Raw genomic sequence first — 22069 nt, 5'->3', positions numbered from 1 at the left:
TCAAAAAATCTGAGCTCTAGAAAGACAGAGTTTCTCGACTTGTAATTCCAAGTTGGATGAACGTTCAAAAAGATTTTTCCCAGTCGGAGCTAGTTTTTTCCCATCTTGAACACACTGAAGTCAGAAGTCTGAGATTTCCAAGTTCCCAATTGTTTTGAACGCGACAAATAACACAGACATGACAACATGGTTCAACGTCTGTATGGGCGATACAAAACCAGGCATCCATTCATGAGACAAATTACATTTCAGTTTATTCTATTCAATAATCTTTTATTAAAAGGAAATAAAATTGATACAAAATATATATCAAATAGTACATACAACATAACACTACAGAAGTTCACAAAAATGTATAGGAAATTGAAAATAAAAATGTTCTACAGCCTAACAAGTCTATATGCAATCAAGGATGAATAGTGGTTATATTATTCAGGTGTGAAGGATTGGAAGCAAGATAACACATTCCCTTTAGCTGGAACCTTTGTCTTCTGATAGCCACATAATAATATACAATAGATTTGGATGAAGATCAAGGACAGGGTCAGATTAAAGACAATAAAACAATACAGCATGGAGGGATTCAAATACTTATCAAATTATTGTGAGTATGTATGGATGGATAAATGGTTTTTATTAATACAGTGTACAAGACTTATTCCCAACAGGCCTTTTGGGAAAATGCTTGCAAGAAGAATGTGTCGTCAAACATGGATTACCGGTAGGAATCATGACAATTGAAATACTGAACAAAACCCACACATTTGTCAAAAAAAGATCAACTCAACTAGGTACATGCATTGGATTGGATTTCGTCTCTGATTTTTCTACTGGTGTTTTCATATTCTATCATCAGTTATGTTAGATATATATACTACTATATTTGGTTTAAAGATAATTGCGTAGCAGAAATATAAACTTCAAAAAAATACATTCTATCTCAGTACAAATTGTACAGTATCAATCAGTCTTTGCACTGGGTTCATCTTTAAGTGGTAACTCCTCTAGTGTAGTGAGATGTCCAACCATAACAACTTGTTGGTCAAGAGCCAGAAATATGCCTGGTTACTTTGTCCACATATTTCACTGGAGATGAATGCACACATGGAATGACTATGTCACACATGTAAAGCATCTGTAGGTAGACAGACAAAAGTAGGTTATCTGAAGACCATGATTCAGTTCATGGGGCACATTCTTCTAGAAACTGTAGTATAAAAAACACATGCTCCACTCAGATTTACAGGAAATGAAGTTTACGATGAGAGTCAGCAAAATTGAAAAAATGCTTATGTAACTATTTATAAAAATACTGAAAAACACTGTAATGGAAATGGAATGAAAGTAGAGTAGCATACTGAGTGTATTGGTAGTGAGAACCTCCTGTCTACTGCAATTACTTTAATTACAGAACTGCTATGCTTGCTACTCATTGTTTCATGATGGAATTGTCTACATTCACATGACATTGACCATTTGAATACAAAAATAAAATAGATTTAACCACCACAGCTAGATATCGTTGAAATTCTGATTGTTTGGTGAAACCTTCACGATTTTCAGATTTTCAAGTGCTTAAACTCAGTGTAAAGACTAGTCCAGTGATAGAAAATATAATAGTTTACATAAATATTGCCAGTGTATATTCTACACACTCTACATATCAATCTACCCTCAGAAAAGTACAGCTTTCATAAGTAAATAAACAATATGTAAAGTGACTGTTTTCCAGCAGGGAAATGCAACCATTGGTCTGAAGAGCTGCATGATTCTCTAACATCATTCACCTTGATGTGGCCAGTGATCCAGTCAAGCTGACTGATGTACAGTAGCTACACCTGTTGGGTCGGTCACTGCAGGGAACTCTCTAGGACCCTGGTGGCCCACCTAGTCTCTTCCTTCCTGTCTCTGTGGTGTGAAGGAAAACTCTTGTCCTTTGAATTCTCTTGACTTCCTGCTGGTTTTCTCTTCTCCCTCTGGTACTTAATCGATCCACTAATATCACTGGTTGTTCTGAGAGTGTACACATCTGGTATGGTATGACAGGCTAAATCAGTTGCTCATTTGAAAGGAAGAACAAAAACCAGCAGACATTCAGTCCAGCCCCTGAGGACCTGAGTTGCCCGTCTCTGTTGGTGTTAAGTATCATAGGACCCTGTTGATTGGGCTCAGCAGCTGCTGTCCTTCTCATTTTTCTCCTCTGGTAACTGGCGAACCAGGTGAGGGACGGAGCCTTTCGCACTGCCGCTGTGGGAGTGGCTTAAAGCCAGGTGCTGTCCACTGGGCATCTGTCTCGTCTCTGATAGTTCACTCCTGGGAGTCATCCTACAAGACAAGTTTGTAAAAAAACAACCTATAAACAGTGGAGCGGACAAAACCTTTTGAAGTACGTATGTGTAGGTCAGAAAGTACTTGGGCAAAACGGTGAAAGTATCTGTCTTTACCTTCCCTCTGGGACTCTGTGGAAGCTCTCTGAGCGGCTGCTAACCTTGCTGGAGCTGCCCTTTTTACTACGTCTCTCTGCCCCCTCTCTCCCCCCAGACAGGGCCTGTCCACTGGGCTGCCTCTCCCTGTCCCTCTCCCCCAGCCTGGAGCCACGGGTGGAGCTGCCCCTCTCCAGCTTCTCCCTGGCAGAGACATCAGATGAGCCCCTGGCCTCAGAGAAAGAAGCCTGGCCCCGGATGGCCCCATGGTTGCCCACTGCTGAGGTGCAGTGGTTGCCTGTGGCTGAGGCACCGGTGCTGGTGCCCATGGACTTGGAGATGACCTTGAGTTTGTGGGAGCCGGGGTTGTAGTGGTTCTTCTTGTGCTGGACACGGCTGTTGTGTTTGAGGAAGAACTCACAGGACTCCTGGAGAACTCTGCGGCTCTCACTAATGGGGCTAGATAGAGAAATAGAATTAGAACACAGTAGAATTATATCGATCTGCAATCTGGGAACGTTGCATACTGTAAAAACCCAAGTTGCTTCCCAAATGGCACCCTATTCCTTATATAATGCACTACTTTTGCCTTATGGTGCCATTTGGGATACAATCCATTGAAGAATATGATTTGTTTCAGCAATTGAAAGACAGGCATTAGTGAAGTGTCCTTACTCTTTCTTCCTGGCCCTGTTGAAGAAGAAGGCCCATTCTGAGCAGGTCTTCTTGCTGCTGACCCAGAACACAGCTGAGATCCCAACCACCAGAGTCATCAGGTATTTAATTAGGAATAGGGACAGGTCTGGACGACCAGACTCTGTAGTCTGAAACAGACATTACAGTGTTATAAACCGTATGGCTTGAGCCCTGAATGCGGACTGGCTGAAAGCCATAGTACATCACGGGTATGACATAAAAATACTTTTTACTGTTCTAATTACGTTGGTAACCAGTTTATAATAGCAATAAGACACCTCTGGGGTTTGTGGTATATGGCCAACCCCTTAGCGGTGGAATATTAGACATACTACCAGTCAAAAGATTTAGAACACCTACTCTTTCAAGGGTTTTTCTTTATTTTTACTATTTTCTACATTGTAGAATAATAGTGAAGACATCAAACTATGAAATAACACATATGGAATCATGTAGTAACAAAAAAAGTGCTAAACAAATCCAAATATACTTTATATTTGAGATTCTTCAAATAGCCACCCTTTGCCTGGATAACTGCTTTGCACACTCTTGGAATTTTCTCAACCAGCTTCATGAGGTAGTCACCTGGAATGCATTTCAATTAACAGGTGTGCCTTGTTAAAAGTACAGTTGTGGAATTTATTTCCTTCTTAATGCGTTTGAGCCAATCAGTTGTGTTGTGACAAGGTAGGGGTGGTATACAGAAGATAGCCCTATTTGGTAAAATACCAAGTCCATATTATGGCAAGAACAGCTCAATTAAGCAAAATGAAACGACAGTCCATCAATACTTTAAGACATGAAGGTCAGTCAATACGGAAAATTGCAAGAACTTTGAAAGTTTCTTCAAGTGCAGTCGCAAAAAAACATCAAGCACTATGATGAAACTGGCTCTCATGAGGACCGCTACAGGAATGGAAGACCCAGAGTTACCTCTGCTTCAGAGGATAAGTTCATTAGTTCCAGCCTCAGAAATTGCAGCCCAAATAAATGCTTCACAGAGTTCAAGTAACAGACAAATCTCAACATCAACTGTTCAGAGGAGACTGCGTGAATCAGGCCTTCATGTTCGAATTGTTGCAAAGAAACCACCACTAAAGGACACCAATAATAAGAAGAGACTTGTTTGGGCCAAGAAACACGAGCAATGGACATTAGACCGGTGGAAATATGTCCTTTGGTCTGGAGTCCAAATTGGAGATTTTTGGTTCCAACCTCCATATCCTTGTGAGACGCGGTGTGGGTGAACGGATGATCTCCGCATGTGTATTTCCCCACTGTAAAAGCATGGAGAAGGTGTTATGGTGTGGGGGTGCTTTGCTGGTGACACTGTCTGTGATTTATTTAGAATTCAAGGCACACTTAACCAGCATGGCTACCACAGCATTCTGCAGTGATTATGCCATCCCATCTGGTTTTGGCTTAGTGGGACTATCATTTGTTTTTCAACAGGACAATGACCCAAAAACACTTCCAGGCTGTGTAAGGGCTATTTTACCAAGAAGGAGAGTGATGGAGTGCTGCATCAGATGACCTGGCCTCCACAATCCCCCAAATTCAACCAAATTGAGACAGTTTGGCATGAGTCGGACCACAGAGTTAAGGAAAAGCAGCTAACTGTGGGAACTCCTTCAAGACTGTTGGAAAAACATTCCAGGTGAAACTGATTGAGAGAATGCCAAGAGTGTGCAAAGCTGTCATCAAAGCAAAGAATCTCAAATATAAAATATATTTTGATTTGTTTAACACTTTTTTGGTTACTACATGATTCCATACGTGTTAGTTTTGATGTCTTTTTGATGTCGAAAATGTAGAAAATAGTAAAAATGAAGAAAAACCCTTGAATGAGTAGGTGTTCTAAAACTTTGGACCAGTAGGGTACATTTACATTTGAGTCATTTAGAAGATGCTCTTATCCAGAGAGACTTCCATTCATCTTAAGCTAGGTGGAACAACCACATATCACAGTAAGTACACTTTTTCTCAATAAAGTAGCTATCAGCAAAGCTAGAAAGAAGGTGGGGGGTTCAAGAACAATTTTGTTGTTTCAGGATTATTTTATTATTATCCTTTTTGGGAGGGGATTATTTAAGATACTCTATGAAGAGGTAGGGTTTCAGGTGCTTTCGGAAGATGGGAAGGGACTCTGCTGTCAGGGGGAAGCTGGTTCCACCATTGGGGTGCCAGAACAAAGAAGAGCTTGGACTGGGCTGAGCAGGAGCTGGCCAAGAGACCAGAGTTGGCAGAACAGAGTGCTCAGGTTGGGGTGTAGGGCTTGAGCATAGGTAGGGAGAGGCAGTGTTCCGAAGGCAAGCCCCATTGTCTTGTAGTGGATGCGAGCTTTGACTGGAAGCCAGTGGAGTGTGCTGAGGAGTGGGGTGACATGGGAGAACTTGGGAAAGTTGTAAAACCAGGTGGGCTGCAGCGTTCTCAATAAGTTGCAGGGGGTTGATGGCACAACAGTGAGTTGCAGTAGTCCAGACGGGAGAGGACAAGTGCCTGGATTAGGACCTGCGTCGCTTCCTGTGTGAGGTAGGGTCGTCCTCTACGGATGTTGTAGAGCACCACACCCCCGTGCCTTATTGCATAATGACACCATTTCCATTTAAACGTCTGCCAAATATATTCATACATTTTACTGTGGCTGAAAGAAGGCATAAGAACAGCAATGATTTTTAACAACTATTAATTTTAGATTAATTTTGCAGTGGCATATCTTCATAGAGATATCAAATTATTATGAAAATGTTCTAGTGCTGAGCGTGTGTTACCTTGTGTGAGCAGGGAATGCTGTACTCCTGGCAACGGTCATTGATCCAGGTGTTTTCCCAGGTGGAGCGCTGGCTCTGTTCATAGATATAACACCCCTGCAGAGTGACCAGGGGCACCAGGTACAGACCACTGAACACCCCAATACGGATCATAAACTTCTTCAGCTTCTCCTGGTTCCTCTCATCGTGCTGGATCACCTGACGCACGTTGTTGAGCGACACGATCCCAGCCAGGAGCAGAGACAGCCCAACCACAACCCCGATACACAGTGGCGCCAGCACAAAGTACCGCAGCGCATCCAGATCATAGAGCCCCACGAAGCACACCCCGCTGATGTTATCTCCCTCCACCTTGTTGAGAGCCAGTAGCATGACGGTTAGTGCTCCAGGGATCCCCCAGGCGACAGAGTGGAACCACACAGCCTTCTTCTCGATGGCCTCGCAGCTCCACTTGGGCCCGGCGGCCAGGAACCAGGTGATGGTGAGGATGACCCACCAGACGATGCCGGCCAGGGAGAAGAAGTAGAGTAGCATGAAGAGTAACGTACAGCCTTTACTCTGGGAGCCCAGCACCACCGTGTCCATGGCAGCCGGGTGCACTGCCTGGGATGAATGAATGAATAAATAGATTAACAAATGAATGATAACTTTTATGTCCCGTAGAGAAGTTTTCTAGGAAAAGAAGAGGTATACCTGGCATACATATAAACATCACAATATATAGCTACATGACTTCAGATATCATCATAGGACATACATCACCAGACATGGGCTGTGTCCCAAATGGCACCCTATTCCTTACATACAGTGCATTCGGAAAGTATTCATACCCCTTCACCTTTTCCACTTTTTTTTTTACATTACAGCCTTATTCTAAAATGTATTCAAATTCATGTTTTTCCTCATCAATCTACACACAATACCCCATAATGACAAAGAGAAAACAGGTTGACATTTTTGCACATTTATTAAAAATTAAAAACAGAAATATGTTATTTACATAAATATTCAGACCCTTTGCTATGAGACTCGAAATTGAGGTCATGTGCATCCTGTTATCCATTGATCATCCTTGAGATGTTTCTACAACTTGATTGGAGTCCACTTGTGGTAGATTCAATTGATTGGACAGCCTTTCAAAAGGCACAGAACTGTCTAGATAAGGTCTCACAGTTGACAGTTCATGTCTGAGCAAAAACCAGGCCATGAGGTCAAAGGTATTGTCCATAGAGCTCCGAAACAGGAGGATTGTGTCGAGGCACAGATCTGGGGAAGGGTACCAAAACATTTACGCAGCATTGAAGGTCCCCAAGAACACAGTGGCCTCCATCATTCTTAAATGGAAGAAGTTTGGAACCACCCAGACTCTTCCTAGTGCTGGCCGCCCGGCCAAACTGAGCAATCAGGGGAGAAGGGCCTTGGTCAGAGAGTTGATCAAGAACCCGATAGTCACTCTGACAGAGCTTTAGAGTGCCTCTGTGGAGATGGGAGAACGCTTCCAGAAGGACAAACATCTTTGCAGCCCTCCACCAATCAGGCCTTTATGGTAGAGTGGCCAGACAGACGGATGCCACTCCTCAGTAAAAGGCACATGACAGCCCGCTTGGAATTTGCCAGAAGGGACCTAAAGGACTCTCACGACCATGACAAACAAGATTCTCTGGTCGGGTGAAACCAAGATTGACCTCTTTGACCTGAATGTCAAGCATCATGTCTGGAGGAAATCTGCCACCATCCCTACGGTAAAGCATAATGCTTTTCAGTGGTAGGGACTGTGAGACTAGTCAGGATCGAGGAAAGGATGAACAGAACAAAGTACAGAGAGATCCTTGATGAAAATCTCCTCCAGAGTGCTCAGGACCTCAGACTGGGGCAAAGGTTCACCTTCCAACGGGGCAAAGGTTCACCTTCCAAGAGGACAATGACCCTAAGCACACAGTCAAGACAATGCAGGAGTGGCTTCGGGACAAGTCTCTGAATGTCCGTGAGTGGCCTAGCCCAATCGAACATCTCTGGAGAGACCTGAAAATAGCTGTGCAGCGACACTCTCCATCCAACCTGAGAGCTTGAGAGGTTCTGCAGAGAACAATGGGAGAAACTCCCCAAATATAGATGTGCCAAGCTTGTAGCGTCATACCCTAGAAGGCTGTAATCGCTACCAAAGGTGCTTCAACAAAGTACTGAGTCAAGGGTCTGAATACTTATGTAAATGTGATATTTATATATTTTTAATACATTTGCAAAAAAAAAATATTTGTCATTATGGGGTACTGTGTGTAGATTGATGAGGGAAAAAATTAAATCAATTTTAGAATAAGACTAAATGTGGAAAAAGTCAAGGGGCCTGAATACTTTCCGAATGCACTGTATTACAATAGTTTAGACCAGGGTCCATAGGGCTCTGGGGGCTGGTCTAAAGGAGTGCACAATACAGGGGATTGGTTGTCATTTCAGACACAGACACAAACAGACCTTGTTGCAGGATGCATTGTTCCCCAGCAGGAAGCCGATGAAGTAGATGAGCGACACGAAGCTGTAGCACACGGCGTAGAAGATGATTGGCCGTTCGGGGTAGCGGAAGCGTTTGACATCGATGAGGAAGGTGAGGAAGGTGAAGAGCGTGGCGCAGAGGCAGACGATGGAGCACACCCCGATGAAGGTCTTGGCGAACTCGATCTCATGGGGCTTGAAGTACATGTTGGAGCAAGGGGGAGCGCAGTCCCCGGCACCCAGGAAAGTGGATCCCTGGCCGGGCCGAGTCTTCAGCTGAAGGGGGCACCAGAAGCCCATGTCCCTCTTGGCAGACAGAGAGGTCTTGGGTGTGGTCAGTCTGGTTGGTGGCAGGGCTGAGCCATCAGGAGAGTAGAGGCAATACTCCAATCTAGAGGAGAAAAAGTAGGGTAAAGACTCAAAACCATAAATAAATGAATACCATTTCAAAACATAGTGCTGATAAATGGAATAACTGGTCAACTGTCTGTTTTCAAGCAGTTTATAAACGTTTACTATTTGGTCACCTGAAAAATGTCAGGCATGTGCCTGTTCATCTATAAAACTTGGCACAGTACAACACGCCTATGTATGTAACTGATGTTGTGGTTCAGTGAACCTCGCACACGTGATGAGTAACCTTGCCTGAGACCTGGAGAATTGAGTTCAACTCAGTCAGTCACATTTACCTGTCGCACTGCAGCTCCGGAGGCCAGGTGATGCCGAAGGTGCCGATGTCCTTCCTGCAGTCTGACCTCACTTTCTCACACAGGTCACGACATGGCTGGATCACTTTGGTGTCCTCAGTGCATGCTGGGATAAAGGCCTGACACAGGAAGTGATGTACGTCTGGAGAGCAGCGCAGATTGACCAACGGCATGAAGGGCTAAGGAGACAGGAGTGAGGGGGAGAGGGGGAGCGAGAGAGAAAGAGGGAGAAAGGGAGAGAAAGAGGAAGAGAGAAAGAAAGAGGGAGAATGAGGGAGTGAAAGGGAGATCAACAGAGAGAGCGAAAGATAAAAATCGGAATTTATCTCTGTCTATGGTTCAAGAACATACAGTAAATGCTAGGGTTACAAAATTCCAGTATATTTTCCTCAATTCAAAAGTTTTCCAGAAGTCCTGGTTGTAGTTTCTGGATTTCTGTCTTTTTGTCCTAATTCTAGGAATCTTCCAACCAGGATTTGGGGAAAACCTGTGAAAGTGACCTGAATTTTGCTACCCTAGTAAATACTAGTACTGTAGTTGTACTTGTAAGAATGGAGCTGAACAAATGGTCAGACATGTTTTTAATCAAACAACCAATATTGATGTCAACTCGATTCATCTAGACATCACAACAGTTTGTAATTAAAAGTCAGTCAACATGAGGTTAATACTGTCACCCACGGCCACAATTACAGTCCATGCAGTTCCCTTGCCATGGGCAGATCCAGAAATAGAATAGTTTTATTTTCCTGTACACGTGACTTGGTTGCAAAAGCTAAAAGGTCTACAGTACATAAGAGGCTGTAATGCACTGTATTATGGTGCCACACAAAGGATTCCTTTCACAGGCGGACTCAGTTTCTTTCGTTTCAACAGATTTTAGTGGGGGGGGGGCATCAGGAAATGACTCTGGGACTATTTGGAAACAAGGAGAGGGATGTTGACTGGAATGGACAGAACTGTTGGACTTCTGCTTAGTATCCATTCCATCACACTAAAGCTGCAGCTCTGATCTAACAACCGTTCGAGTTCACAGTGATTTCTACCAAAGCATGAATGGTTATATGTGGCATTGTTGAGTCACGCTAAACACGACTTTATCCAAATAATCAGATCTTGTCGAAGTAACGACCATATCACAAAATCTTAAGATACCATCTGTAACGAATGCCGCAAATCATTCAACAAAACAAGTATAACTGGATTATTCAAAGACTACAGACTGTATCATGTGGCCATCTTAATCTAAGGGCCACTTGGTTTGGATCAGATACACTATATTATCAAACAGTCCTGTTCAGTTTACAAATGCAGTTATTCAGAAAGATCTATGACTGCTGGAGGCAGTGAATCCAGCTGATGTTTACACTGTATAAGCAACATTTCCCCATCAGCACAGGGCCAATCTAACAACCACACTATTCAACGTTCTCTCCCTGACGGTTTCCCCAGCTCCAGGCTGGCTGCAGCCCAGATCTAGACGGGGGCTGGGGAACTGGCTCTCCGACTGTATGAGTCCTTGTTTCACTTCTTTGGAGGTCCCAAACTCCATCTCAAAGAGCTCTTCTTAGTCTACAATCTGCCGTTTCTTGTATTTTTCTGTGGAGCCACTGTAAATAGTTAGACATTTATTATGTATTGGAATTGGGGCCTCTGTATGTCCTCATTCAAAAAGAATGATCCCTCTACTGTGGATTTCCACTCAAGGTCCCTCAACTATGGATAACAATGACTCAATGAACCTTTTACTGCAGTGGGCTAAATCAGGGTCACACAGAATGTTTCTTGTTAAACAAATCTACTTTGAAACAAAAGTATACACCTCACACACATGGTTATGGGCTTTAAAAAACAAAAACACCTGTACCATGTCAGATATAGAGTTGAAATGTATTCAATTTAAATTTTGCATCCCAATATTACACTTTATATACATTACAGAAAACTGAAATATAACAAAAACTTTGACATAGAAACACCGGATTCCCTTCAGTTAAAAAAATATATGTTTATTAATTTGGTCATTTGACTGCAGGAAAGGGCTGGATACGCAATATGGCATCCTAACTTCAAAATGCAATGGTTGAGTATGTAATGTATACTAAAAACATATACTAGTTTTCACTCTATTTAGGTCTATTTCCTTACAGGTGCTGAAAGTGTTACTACTAAGCTGCCAAACACTAAAGGAATTTTGGCACATTGACATTGTAACAGGAACAATGCCCCTAAAGGAAAGGGATAGTCCTCAACCCGGAAAATCCTATCAAATAATACTGAACAGAAGAGCAACAGGAGAGTCAACTTCATAACAATGCCTAGATCCCATTATGACACTTTCCAACAGGCCATTTGGTCAGATTGTCTGTCAGCAGTAGGTACTGCATGCATCTATTACTTTAGATACCTAACACTGACATTTTTAAGTGAAGTGAAGGAGTGAAAGACAAAGAAAGGAAGTGAGGGGGGGGGTAAAAATAGAGAGAGAGAGTACAGTGTAGAAGGAATGCTGGCTAGTCTTTGTGTGAGGTAGGTGTCTCCCTCCCCTTCCTCTCCTAAATCAAAGGACGCCCCACACGACAAAGTACCCAGAGTTCCCTGTGGCTCCCTGAGGTTGTCCTGAAATAAGAGGAGCACCTCAGCTCAGCCTGATAGATAGACATCACACAAAGAGTCCTCCAGCATATCACTGTCTGCCCCACACTGATTTAAATAGGGTACAGGCTTAACTGAATTAACCATAAAGATGGAATGCAATATGACATTTTATAAAATAGTTTGAGGAATGGCCTTGTCTCTGAGAGAAGATCATCAAAGCCAGATGATGTGATGGCAGCTTGCCAAAGGATACCGACCATACCGTTACGCTTGTTTACAATGAGGTTGGAACTCAATCATGGTTACATGAAAACACTGTGGAGCCGGCGTGAGATACGGGTCGAAAAACGTACCTCAATGCAGGGATAGGATATACAATTGTAGTCAAAATTGGACCTTTATCTACACTGTTCCATCAAGAAGACTGAAATACTGCTACTTTTCCTGGAAAACTGCCATTTCTTGTCTTCACGCTAGCTACCAGTAGCCACAGCAGCTATTATAGAATGAACAACAAAAGGCGCTGTTTGGCTGACACTGCCATTCCAAAATGGCTGCGGTGACTACTGCTAGCTAGCATAAGGTCGAAAAGGAACGTTTTTTGGGAAAACTAGCAGTATTTCAATCTTCTTGATGCATCAGTGTGGATAAAGGTAACATTTGGAGTACAATTTCAAAGCAAAAGAGAACATTCACACGGTAGTGACTCCTCTATTGAAGTTGAGGTATATCCCATCTCTGCATTGAGGTATCTTTTCCAACCCATATCTCACGCCGACGATGATGTCTTAATGTAACCATGATTGCGTTCTGACCTATGTGCTGCTCTGTGTAAAAAAAAACCTAACAGTAGGGTCTCTTTTGGCAATGATGGCAGGTAGCCGGGACTGCTGACATCGGAACCCCCCCACTGGGGGAAAGGAGTTCCAATGACGATCCTTAAGGATATTATAGCTGGTGGAGGTGGATGGCTGTCAAAAACTGTTGCTGAAAAACAGCAAGTGAGAGAACGAGGGTAAGTTGACATATAAATACCTCCCTAGATTTACACCCATTGGTTGAGAGAGAGGAAGGTGATAATTGCAAAAGTGAGTCCATAGGTTAAACAGCAAGCATGAGGAATGTGCATTATTGTGCCGTGTTTATAGGCTATTAGGTAAATGACATTCCACACATGGCTAATAGGAAAGAGAAGAAACAAGACGCTATGCTGACGATGATACGTTTGTACTCACTCCCAATATGCCTGTGGAATAGGAAACAAAAGCGAATTATGTTATGCTTACTGGATGAAGTTAAACAAGCATTCAGTCTTCTGATTGAACTTTCGTAAACTACATTACTGAACTGAACCCTGCAGCTACAGTGAGAGAGGATGGAAGACCTTTGAGAATGCTAAGACACACAAGCTTCAATACTCAGCTATCAAATCAAACTTTATTTGTCACATGCATCAAATACAACAAGTGTAGACCTTACTGTGAAACGCTTACTTACAAGCCCTTAACCAACAGTGCAGTTCAAGAAGTTAAGAAAATATTTATCCATTAAAAGACTGCATTTCCTCAACATCTTAGCAAGTTCATAGAGAATGGTTTGAAAATAGTTATTTTAATACACAATTATCCTTTTGCACCTGTTGGATTCATGGCACATTTTAGAGTTTTAAAAAGGCTTTTGTAGGTTGTAATTTCCATTTTGACATTTTAGACTTGATTTTCCCTTACAAAAAATGTATCAAACCCTACAAAAATGTCCATTAATTATAATCAACATAATAAATAATTCACATTTCCTGTTGCTGCAGGATTATTTTGGGATAATTTTCCTGCTGTAGCAAATTGGCTCAAATTAAGATCCTACATCTGTAACAAACTGCAAAGTCATTTTTCCCACTATGCTCCAAGTTTGATGGTAAATCTAAGGGTTTTATCACAGTGAGAAACACTCACCTCCATCCTGCTGGCTGCTATGTCCTGGTCATAGTGCTCCATCATGTTGGGGAAGAAGGTCATGTTGTAGAGCATCCCCAGGCAGCGATGCACCTTGATGGGTTCACAGGTAAACAGACTGTGGGCGTGGCAGCTCCTCGCCCCTATCAGTGCCAGGCACACCCAGACCAGCCTAGGTATCATTATGGTGGCAGCCAGTTGCTAGGCAAAATTATTTGTGTATAAACAGCTCTATATGGTTCAGTGGAGGGATAACTTTATGTTGGAGGCCGGATCACTCTTCATCCACATTCCTCTAGGCTTGCTGGGGTCCTATCCATGGAGACAAAAGGAGTAACGACAGGTAAAACATCCCCATCAGCCACCACGGCATCAGCACGGTGGCACGTTCGGAAATCCCAAGCTTTAAAAAAGAACAGAGTATAATTTATCTGGTATGTTTTGAAGGGCTCGTATGGAGTTTGGTTCCAAAGCATTAAAGGTCCAATGCAAAGCAGTTTTTATCTCAATATCAAATAGTTTCTGGTTAACAATTAAGTACCTTACTGTGATTGTTTTCAAATAAAGTGGTCCCGCAAAAATTATTAGCTTCTTAGTGAAGATATTTGCTAGGACTGTCTGGGAGTGGTCTCAGTGGGGAGGGAAAAACTGAAAACTAGCTGTTATTGGTAGAGAGGTTTGGAACGTTCTTTCTTATTGGTCTATTAACTGGTGATATCACCAGGCAGGCCAAAACTCCATCCCATGAAAACAGGCTGAAATTTCAGTGTGTGTTTTCAAACAGCCCTTACACTAAAAGGGCATTGTCATAATTTTCACAATCTCACAGTATTATTCCAACCTCATTATGTGGAAATATGTATGAAACACAGGAATATCACGTTATCTCACTGCATTGGGCCTTTAACATCAATATTTTAAAAATGACTGATAAACTTGTCCTTATAAATAAGAATTTGTTCTTAACTGACTTGCCTAGTTAAATAAAGGGTACACACAGATACGGTAGCCTAGTGGTTAGAGTGTTGGACTAGTAACCGGAAGGTTGCAAGTTCGAATCCCCGAGCTGACAAGGTACAAGTCTGTCGTTCTGCCCCTGAACAGGCAGTTAACCCACTGTTCCTAGGCCGTCATTGAAAATAAGAATTTGTTCTTAACTGACTTGCCTAGTTAAATAAAGGGTACACACAGATAATTCATATTGATCTGAGTGGATTATTGCTAGTGAGAAATACATCTGTCCAGTCTCTTCTGCAGTGGGGAAAAGATTATGTGGTTGAATTGCAGACTAATTTAATAACAACATCAGCTTGGTATGCTTGAAGCTTGGTATGTAACAATGTCTGATTGGAGCATTCTGTGCCATCTAATCTCACACAGGTAATCATTCACAGAAAGCACTGTCTGGAATGCATGCAGTTTGCATTCAATAAGTGTATAATTTGCTGTACCTCAGAACATAAATCACTTATTTCACTTTTTCATCTGTTGTAATAGCCATTTGCACTTTTGTATGGTTGTTTATTTTTTTGTTTTATTTAGTTTACATGTGTTTGAGCTGTGGAGAGAATTGCTTTAGAAATAAACAAATAAATCAAAACTGATGTAATGATTATTATTATGACTTCACCAAACAATCGAATGTTTTGCTACTGTATCGATTGGCATATAGCGAACCATACGAACCCCTTCATGACTTTTTCCATTATGTTCAGTAGCTTAGAATAGTTCAGCCAGCAAAAAAACATATTCGATTCCCAGATTAGGCTACTAACAAAAATAGTACTGAGAAAGGGCTATTGAATAGTAAAATGTTTTGACTTGGTCACAAATCACGTACACTCCGGTCAATTTTTTTTTAAACACAGATTTTTCATGTTTAATGTAAAAAACAACTACTTCAGAATAAAACCTATTATCAAAGGTTTAAGAAAATTACTCTGCAGTTACATGGAATACTTCGAATAGGTATATATCCTTCCTATGTGTTTCCCCCAAATGGGAATTCGAAAACTCCATTTGTCCCCCATGTCTGGCAGCCAACTTCGGGAAGTGCGACTAGTAAATATCCCTGTCTCAATGCCTTGGAAAGGGCCTCGATAAGTTTAAAATGTAACATTTGTTTAGACAAGGACAGAAAAGTTACATCAATTACACTTACCCTTTCGTTGTTAGTTTATCCTAAATAAAGGACATCATTCCATTGCAATCCTTTCGGATTTTGCGATGTTTCCAACGACTTTCAGCTATTCTCCGCCTTCTTTCTTTCAGCTCCACATCCTGTCTGTCTCGGTATTCGATACAACACCCATATACAGTAATTATCCGGGGAAATATTGGCCGTTGTTATATGCAGGTGCTGTTATCAAGCGTAGACAGTGTAGCCAAAAACATGATGTATTTTATAATGGTACTATTCCAAGATGGATAGTCCTCGATCTCAGATAATACATGCATCATAACGCTGTATCAACTTTGTACAATTAAATTATGACTTTTCTTACATTATTATATTTTTCACTGTAAGGGGAGAATTCAAGTTGTACATTAAAGACACAAAATTCACGTAAAAAGGCTACAGATAAAATGTCACAAAGAAATGCTGATCATAATTGTATTATGTGATTGATTGGGTTCACCAGCAGATGGCAGGAATGGTTCTACGAAGCATAGGCCTACAGTGTATCATATTGTAGCCAATTTTGGGGACAAAAATCGGTTACAAAAATCTAAATGTCATGCATAGGACTCAGCCATCATATTCATCTTGATGTCTGGAGACATCTAGACACATAAAGATGAGAAGTCTTGAGTTGAGACACCTTGCGACTAGGTAGTAGGCCTATCGGGTTATAAAAAACAAATGAGAGGCAGTGCACTACAGTAACTGAAGTCGTGTTTGGAGGGTCACATGTTATCACAATAATTGCGTACAATTCCGGCTGCATTCTATACCTTCTATTTTTGGTCAAAGGTGCTGCCCATTCACTTTTCCTGAAATTAGGTGATTGGGTCTTGCAGCATAGTACTAGACTTGCCTTCAGCAAATAAATATTTACTTGAAAAACACTTATATTCAGGCTGTTCCATCAGCAGCTGTTTCTTTCACCCAAGTAGCCTCCATCATGTATCTCTAAGTGGACGACCACTGAAACATGATCATACATTAAAGATGCCTGGCTACCGGAAGTCCTTACTCCGTCGAAACGCTACGCCGCGCCCACTGACGTTGGTTTGTAGGAACAATGGAGCTGAATAATTCAGTTTGTCATCAGGGAAACACTAAAGTGATGCTCCAGAACTTTTGAATTATTTCAGCCAGTAGTTTTGAATGCGGTGCTCACAAGCCAGAAATGGTCTACGTTTTTTTTGTGTACTATGGAATCCAATGGTGTACTTTCTCATTCATTTCATAAGATATGTAACATTTTTGCAATTCGTATAAAATGTTATGAATCCAATTCGTACAACGTTACAAATGTGTTGTGCATAAGATCCCGAACTGCATCTTTAATTTAATCACACGTGTATTTCACTCTTCTGATTATTCCACTGGATCTTGTCTTGGAGAATGTCCTGTTTTCTCCATCTATGTCCACCAACCCTATCAAGTTTCTTCACCATTGAGACCTAATTGAAATGTCTTAATCAGCGATATCATAAAATTAAAGATATAGTAAGTCAAGGCAGAAGCTAGCAGATTCATTACTTACCGACAGCAGCTGCAAATTCCAATAAAACATCATCAAGTTTTGAAGTTTACTTTCCTTGCTTTGTCTAACAACACTATCATGAATCTATCAAAAAATGTTTGTGGGGCAGCGTGCTGTATTTATTTTGTTTCATAGCACAAATGTTTAATGGCACGTTTCTCACATTGGCTTTAGCCACGAAGGGAGCAGTCCACCTGCGCCCAAGTGCAGGGGGTTGCCTAGCAACACCGGCCTCTGGGAGTCAGTCTGCAAAGCACCATACATTCCCATGATTTGTGAATCAGTTTGAATCAGTTCAGACCGAACAGCTAATGCCACAGCCGACAGCTAAAATGACTTTGAAAAAATAAGATTTCTGCTAATAGGGTGAAGTATCTAACAAAATAGCTACATTATTGATTTCACTAATCATAAACTATTTACATATAATAGAAATGTCAGTACATTTGTGGACAAAAGTCTTACTTAACCTATTCAACCTTGAATTAGTCTTGATACCATACCTGGAGGGTGATGCATCATATTTTATATGTTATAAAGTTATAAAAAGCATTATCGGAGGAAAGAAAACAGATGAACCTTAGCTCATTTACTTTCAGTGCCATGATAACTCTGCATCATACATATTTTCCTTGGGAACTGATGGATTCAACAGAACAGGCTGTTCTCATTGGGATGAATCCAAGTTAACTGTCATTGCCCAATACCAGCTTACTAAGTTTCAGCCTCACGGCTAGAGGGTAATGCCAAAGAACCCACGCCATAGCCTGTGACAGCTTGTTCATTTCATTTTCCATGTGAAATTGGGCTGAAGAATTGCTGATGTATTTGAAGTACTAAGCTTTATGACACCAATGTAGCTTCCTGGAGCAATGCATGATAACAGCTGCAGCACCTGTTGCTGACAATGGCATGTGACACTGAATTATGACATAATCAACTTTGGCTGTTCTGTTCCTGAATCATCGACAGTACATTTTCAAAGCTGGAAAGAGGGAAAGTTGGTATGAGGTATGCAGAGAATGTCAGTTCAGGGAGGCATCATCAATCTTCCATCACTGCATCAATCATTGCTCACATGCCTACCCGCTGAACTCATGGCATGAAGCTGTTTCATCATAGTGTCCTTTTCAGTGGGACAGAAAGTGAATAACGCAGAGGCTTGCTGGGACATAGCTTCAGAAAGTGGCTGGGGCTGGGGAATAGCTGCCGAGGTTGACAGCCAAGGTGTCTGTTTCTGAGGCTGTGTTGATCTGGCAATGACTCTGAAACCTGACCATGCACCTTACAGAATGACCCCAAATAATTTCCCCAGCGGGCACTTGATGTTCCTCAATCTTAAAGAGGCCGTTATACTGTCTCATAGACTCATCAGCCATGATTTATCAATGTATACTGAAAAATATATATACGGAACATGTGAAGTGTTGGTCCCATGTTTCATGAGCTGAAATAAAAAATATGCACAAAAAGCATATTTTTCTCAAAATCTATGCACAAATTTGTTAACATCCCTGCATTTCTCCCTTGTCAAGATAATCCAACCACCTGACATGTGTGGCATGTCAAGAAGCTGATTAAACAGTATGATCATTACACAGGTGCACCTTGTAATGGGGACAATAAAAGGCCGCAAAAAATGTGCAGTTTTGTCACACAACACAATGCCACAGATATCTCAAGTTTTGAGGGGCAATTGGCATGCTGACTGCAGGAATATCTACCAAAGTGGTTTCCAGAAAATGTAATGTTAATTTCTCTACCATAAGCCACCTCCAACGTCGGTTTAGAGAATTTGGCAGTACGTCCAACCGGCCTCACAACCACAGACCACCCCTGCCCAGTTATGTGAAATCCATAGACTAGGGCCTAATTTATTTATTTAAATTGACTGATTTCCCCATATGAGCTGTACCTGTATATTTTTGTTCAGTGTAGTTTGATTGGTGTTTGTATTCCTCCCTAAAGCTATGATTAGAAGAAAATGATCACATCTAAATAGTCAGTTCTTAGTTTCAATGATTAATCTACCATGTTGTTATTAAAATGGTGTAAAGTAAAGATCACATTTAACAGAAAGGCACTATATACACAACAACTTGCTTGTGAGACCCACAGTTGGTCTATGACAAATGTAGCATAACATATTGTTTGTCTAAAGTGATGATTGGTGATCAATCAAGATACATAAACTTGTACAATTCTGTTTTCTTTAGAAAAGGATCTAGATAACATGTATGGCATCGCTAAAAAGGCCCTGATGTTGAAAATATCTTAAATATATTCTTTACTACTCAAATCTGGTCAAATCTGTTCAGTGACAAAATAAGTATTGTTAAAGGACAATGTAAAGAGATGTCCGTCTATTGCAAAACTTCCAGATAGCATGCTAGCATTTCCAGGATCTATACCTCTACATCATCACATGGAATTATTGTACCGATATAACTACAGGGCAACCCTTACTGAGGAATACCTGGGTAATCTGTCCACTAATACATGCACTGATGATGAAAACTTTGACGCATGATAGAAGAACAATGGACTCTGAACATCTCCACCTAGGTTTATTTATACAACTGTACAATTCTTTGGGGGAAAAAATAGATGATGAATGAATGTTAAATACATTGAGATGAAGGTGAAAATGTTCCCTGTACTTTGGCTCTGACATTTGGGTGAAAGATGAAATACAATGTATACTATGTGTGCAATTCTGCCACCAGAGGTCATATTACATTGAGCAATATCCTGAAGCATTTACCCTATGAGGTATCTGAGAAGTCTGAGGAGCATGACTGACCTTTAACCTCTTTGTGTGGTTTGGACTGGCTAATACAACGCTAATACAACTCAATGAAATTAAAGTGGTGTTCGTCACTCTTTCCACTGGTCGCCTTCCTCACAGGACAGCTGTAAACCAACCTGAAACGCCAAACAACCTGAGCCAACCACGGTGACAGCATTGGCAATGGTATGATGTAGTAGGGTAAAAATAGAACCTTAACATTATAAGAGGCTCTGGAGAACCACAGTACAACACACAACCTCACACACAGACCAACTGTCCTTCATCTCCATCCAAAAGCAAGTCCCAGAGAAGCCTATAGATTAGCACATCGAATAGGGAGTCAGTCAACTCTCTCATCTCTGTCTCCACTATGCTCTACACACACAAGATTAACAGTCTAAACAGTGGGGATGTGTATCTGGTAAATGCCCACTGCGATGTAAAGGAGAAGGACCAGGAGAAGAAGGAGTCCTACCAGGCCACTTGGCTGGACTTGGTGATGGAAACGAGACCAGAACAACAGTATGTATATTAGCATGATAGAGAGTTTCATCAAATTTAGCTTTTAATCACTGTTCCAGCCGAGTGCTGGTGGTGGTCATGGTCAATGTGTGCCACAAATTCATTATCATCATTCACTAAATGAACACATTTTCACAAAGATTATATTGGTCTTACAAATAAAGTGTCTAAGAACAGCAACAACAGCAGGACACTTTCAAACTGCTCTTTAAAAAATGCTATTGCTTGATTCCAGGACCACATTGTTTGAAAACGACTCCTCGAGAAAGGAGACCTACAAGCAGAAACAGGTGGCTCATTTCTTGGTCCAGAGAAACCCCAGTCAGAGGATCAAGATGGGCACAAGGGGTGGAATGCTGAAGGAGTACCAGCTGCCATACAAGAACGCCATCCGTGTGCCCATCTTCACTCTCAGCAAAGCCGTCCCATCCAAAGACCTGTACAGATCACCTTCTCCATCAGAGTACAAGTCTATCATGGAATTTGAGACGATCGCCAAAGGAGTATGTTCAGATAAACAGGAGATTTTCGAAATCACTAAGGACTTACCTAAGGTCTCCCAACCTATCCGTGTTAACTTCAGGGCATCTAGTCTTATATCCCCAACACGTGAGTTTTCACACTCCTTCAGGGGTTGAAAGGGAAGAATGAATGTAGGACGTTGGAGGTAAAATGTAAAATCAGAGGAAATGATATCAGCAATGTGTAAATGGAAAGAGGGAAAGTTGAAGGGAATTATTAATTTATTTATAAAAGAGACTTTTAATTTAAACATACTTCTGGCTCTGAAAGTTATGTTGAGGGAGCTGTTAACGTGTGGAAAGGATAAAGTGAATTTGAATGGAACAGTGCATGACACCATTTTCTGGGTCAGTATCATAGACATCATGGTCAGTATATTCAACCTAGGAAAGTTTTTTATTGGCAAACCTCTTAAGGTATTTTCATGGACATTAGCTGGTGCTGCTATACAAGGAAACAGAAGGTAATGTCACCATCTAGGGATGAAGCATCAGCATGGAGATGTATATGCCTTTCTTATACTATATGTAACTTTTTGACTGGTGTACTGTGATGTGATCTGTAATGTAATAAATCAAATATTAAAAATGAATCCAAACAAAGGATTTATTTATGGGATCTCATCCACCACACAGGTGTGTTTATTTTATTTCATTAACAGACAGACTTGCTCATAGTGGACATCAGTAAATACAATTCTAAAGGTTCTGTGTAATAGAGCCCCACAGTGGAGGTGTTGTAACACCCATAAAACCTAGCGGTCAAACAGGGAAATGGTTCTAATCGTTTTTCCACTATTTTTCCCATAGGGAAATAAGGGCTGTGTTTCATGTATGCTTACCCTGCCTGGCAAGACGTTTTGAAAACAATGTAAATATCTCTCA

At 41.3% G+C, this 22069-nt stretch overlaps 2 protein-coding genes across 3 annotated transcripts; one reads left to right on the top strand and one right to left on the bottom strand.

Annotated features, from left to right (window-relative positions):
• Positions 1-236: 236 nt before the first annotated feature.
• Positions 237-16052, bottom strand: LOC135522053 (frizzled-6-like). 2 transcript variants are annotated; one of them, XM_064947965.1, is made up of 8 exons: positions 15799-16052; positions 13638-14040; positions 9070-9266; positions 8363-8771; positions 5891-6493; positions 3099-3247; positions 2445-2882; positions 237-2325 (listed from the first exon to the last, which is right to left on the bottom strand). In XM_064947965.1, the coding sequence occupies exons 2-8, from the start codon at positions 13818-13820 to the stop codon at positions 2169-2171; spliced, it is 2136 nt and encodes a 711-aa protein (XP_064804037.1). In that variant the 5' UTR covers positions 13821-14040; positions 15799-16052; the 3' UTR covers positions 237-2168. The 2 variants fall into 2 exon arrangements, with proteins under 2 accessions (XP_064804037.1, XP_064804038.1); XM_064947966.1 differs by having other exon boundaries at positions 13638-13949.
• Positions 16053-20403: 4351 nt separating this feature from the next.
• On the top strand, positions 20404-21771 carry LOC135523074 (telethonin-like). Its single transcript, XM_064949796.1, has 2 exons — positions 20404-20663; positions 20899-21771. The coding sequence occupies exons 1-2, from the start codon at positions 20512-20514 to the stop codon at positions 21299-21301; spliced, it is 555 nt and encodes a 184-aa protein (XP_064805868.1). The 5' UTR covers positions 20404-20511; the 3' UTR covers positions 21302-21771.
• The last annotated feature ends 298 nt before the right edge of the window (positions 21772-22069 follow it).

Source organism: Oncorhynchus masou, chromosome 30, assembly GCF_036934945.1.
Source record: "Oncorhynchus masou masou isolate Uvic2021 chromosome 30, UVic_Omas_1.1, whole genome shotgun sequence".
Classification (NCBI taxonomy): domain Eukaryota; kingdom Metazoa; phylum Chordata; class Actinopteri; order Salmoniformes; family Salmonidae; genus Oncorhynchus; species Oncorhynchus masou.
Note: the sequence above shows the minus strand (reverse complement) of the source record. Positions and strands in the feature narration are given on the sequence as shown.

What these genes read in the sequence shown, in the direction of transcription:
- LOC135522053 (XM_064947965.1), bottom strand. Translation starts at nt 13,820, where the DNA reads ATGATACCTAGGCTGGTCTGGGTGTGCCTGGCACTGATAGGGGCGAGG. An exon ending in CCGGAGCTGCAGTGCGACAG is followed by an intron (nt 8,772 to 9,069) that starts GTAAATGTGACT and finishes TTTCTCCTCTAG; the next exon opens with ATTGGAGTATTGCCTCTACT. An exon ending in CACAGAGTCCCAGAGGGAAG is followed by an intron (nt 2,326 to 2,444) that starts GTAAAGACAGAT and finishes CTTGTCTTGTAG; the next exon opens with GATGACTCCCAGGAGTGAAC.
- LOC135523074 (XM_064949796.1), top strand. Translation starts at nt 20,512, where the DNA reads ATGCTCTACACACACAAGATTAACAGTCTAAACAGTGGGGATGTGTAT. An exon ending in GAAACGAGACCAGAACAACA is followed by an intron (nt 20,664 to 20,898) that starts GTATGTATATTA and finishes GCTTGATTCCAG; the next exon opens with GACCACATTGTTTGAAAACG.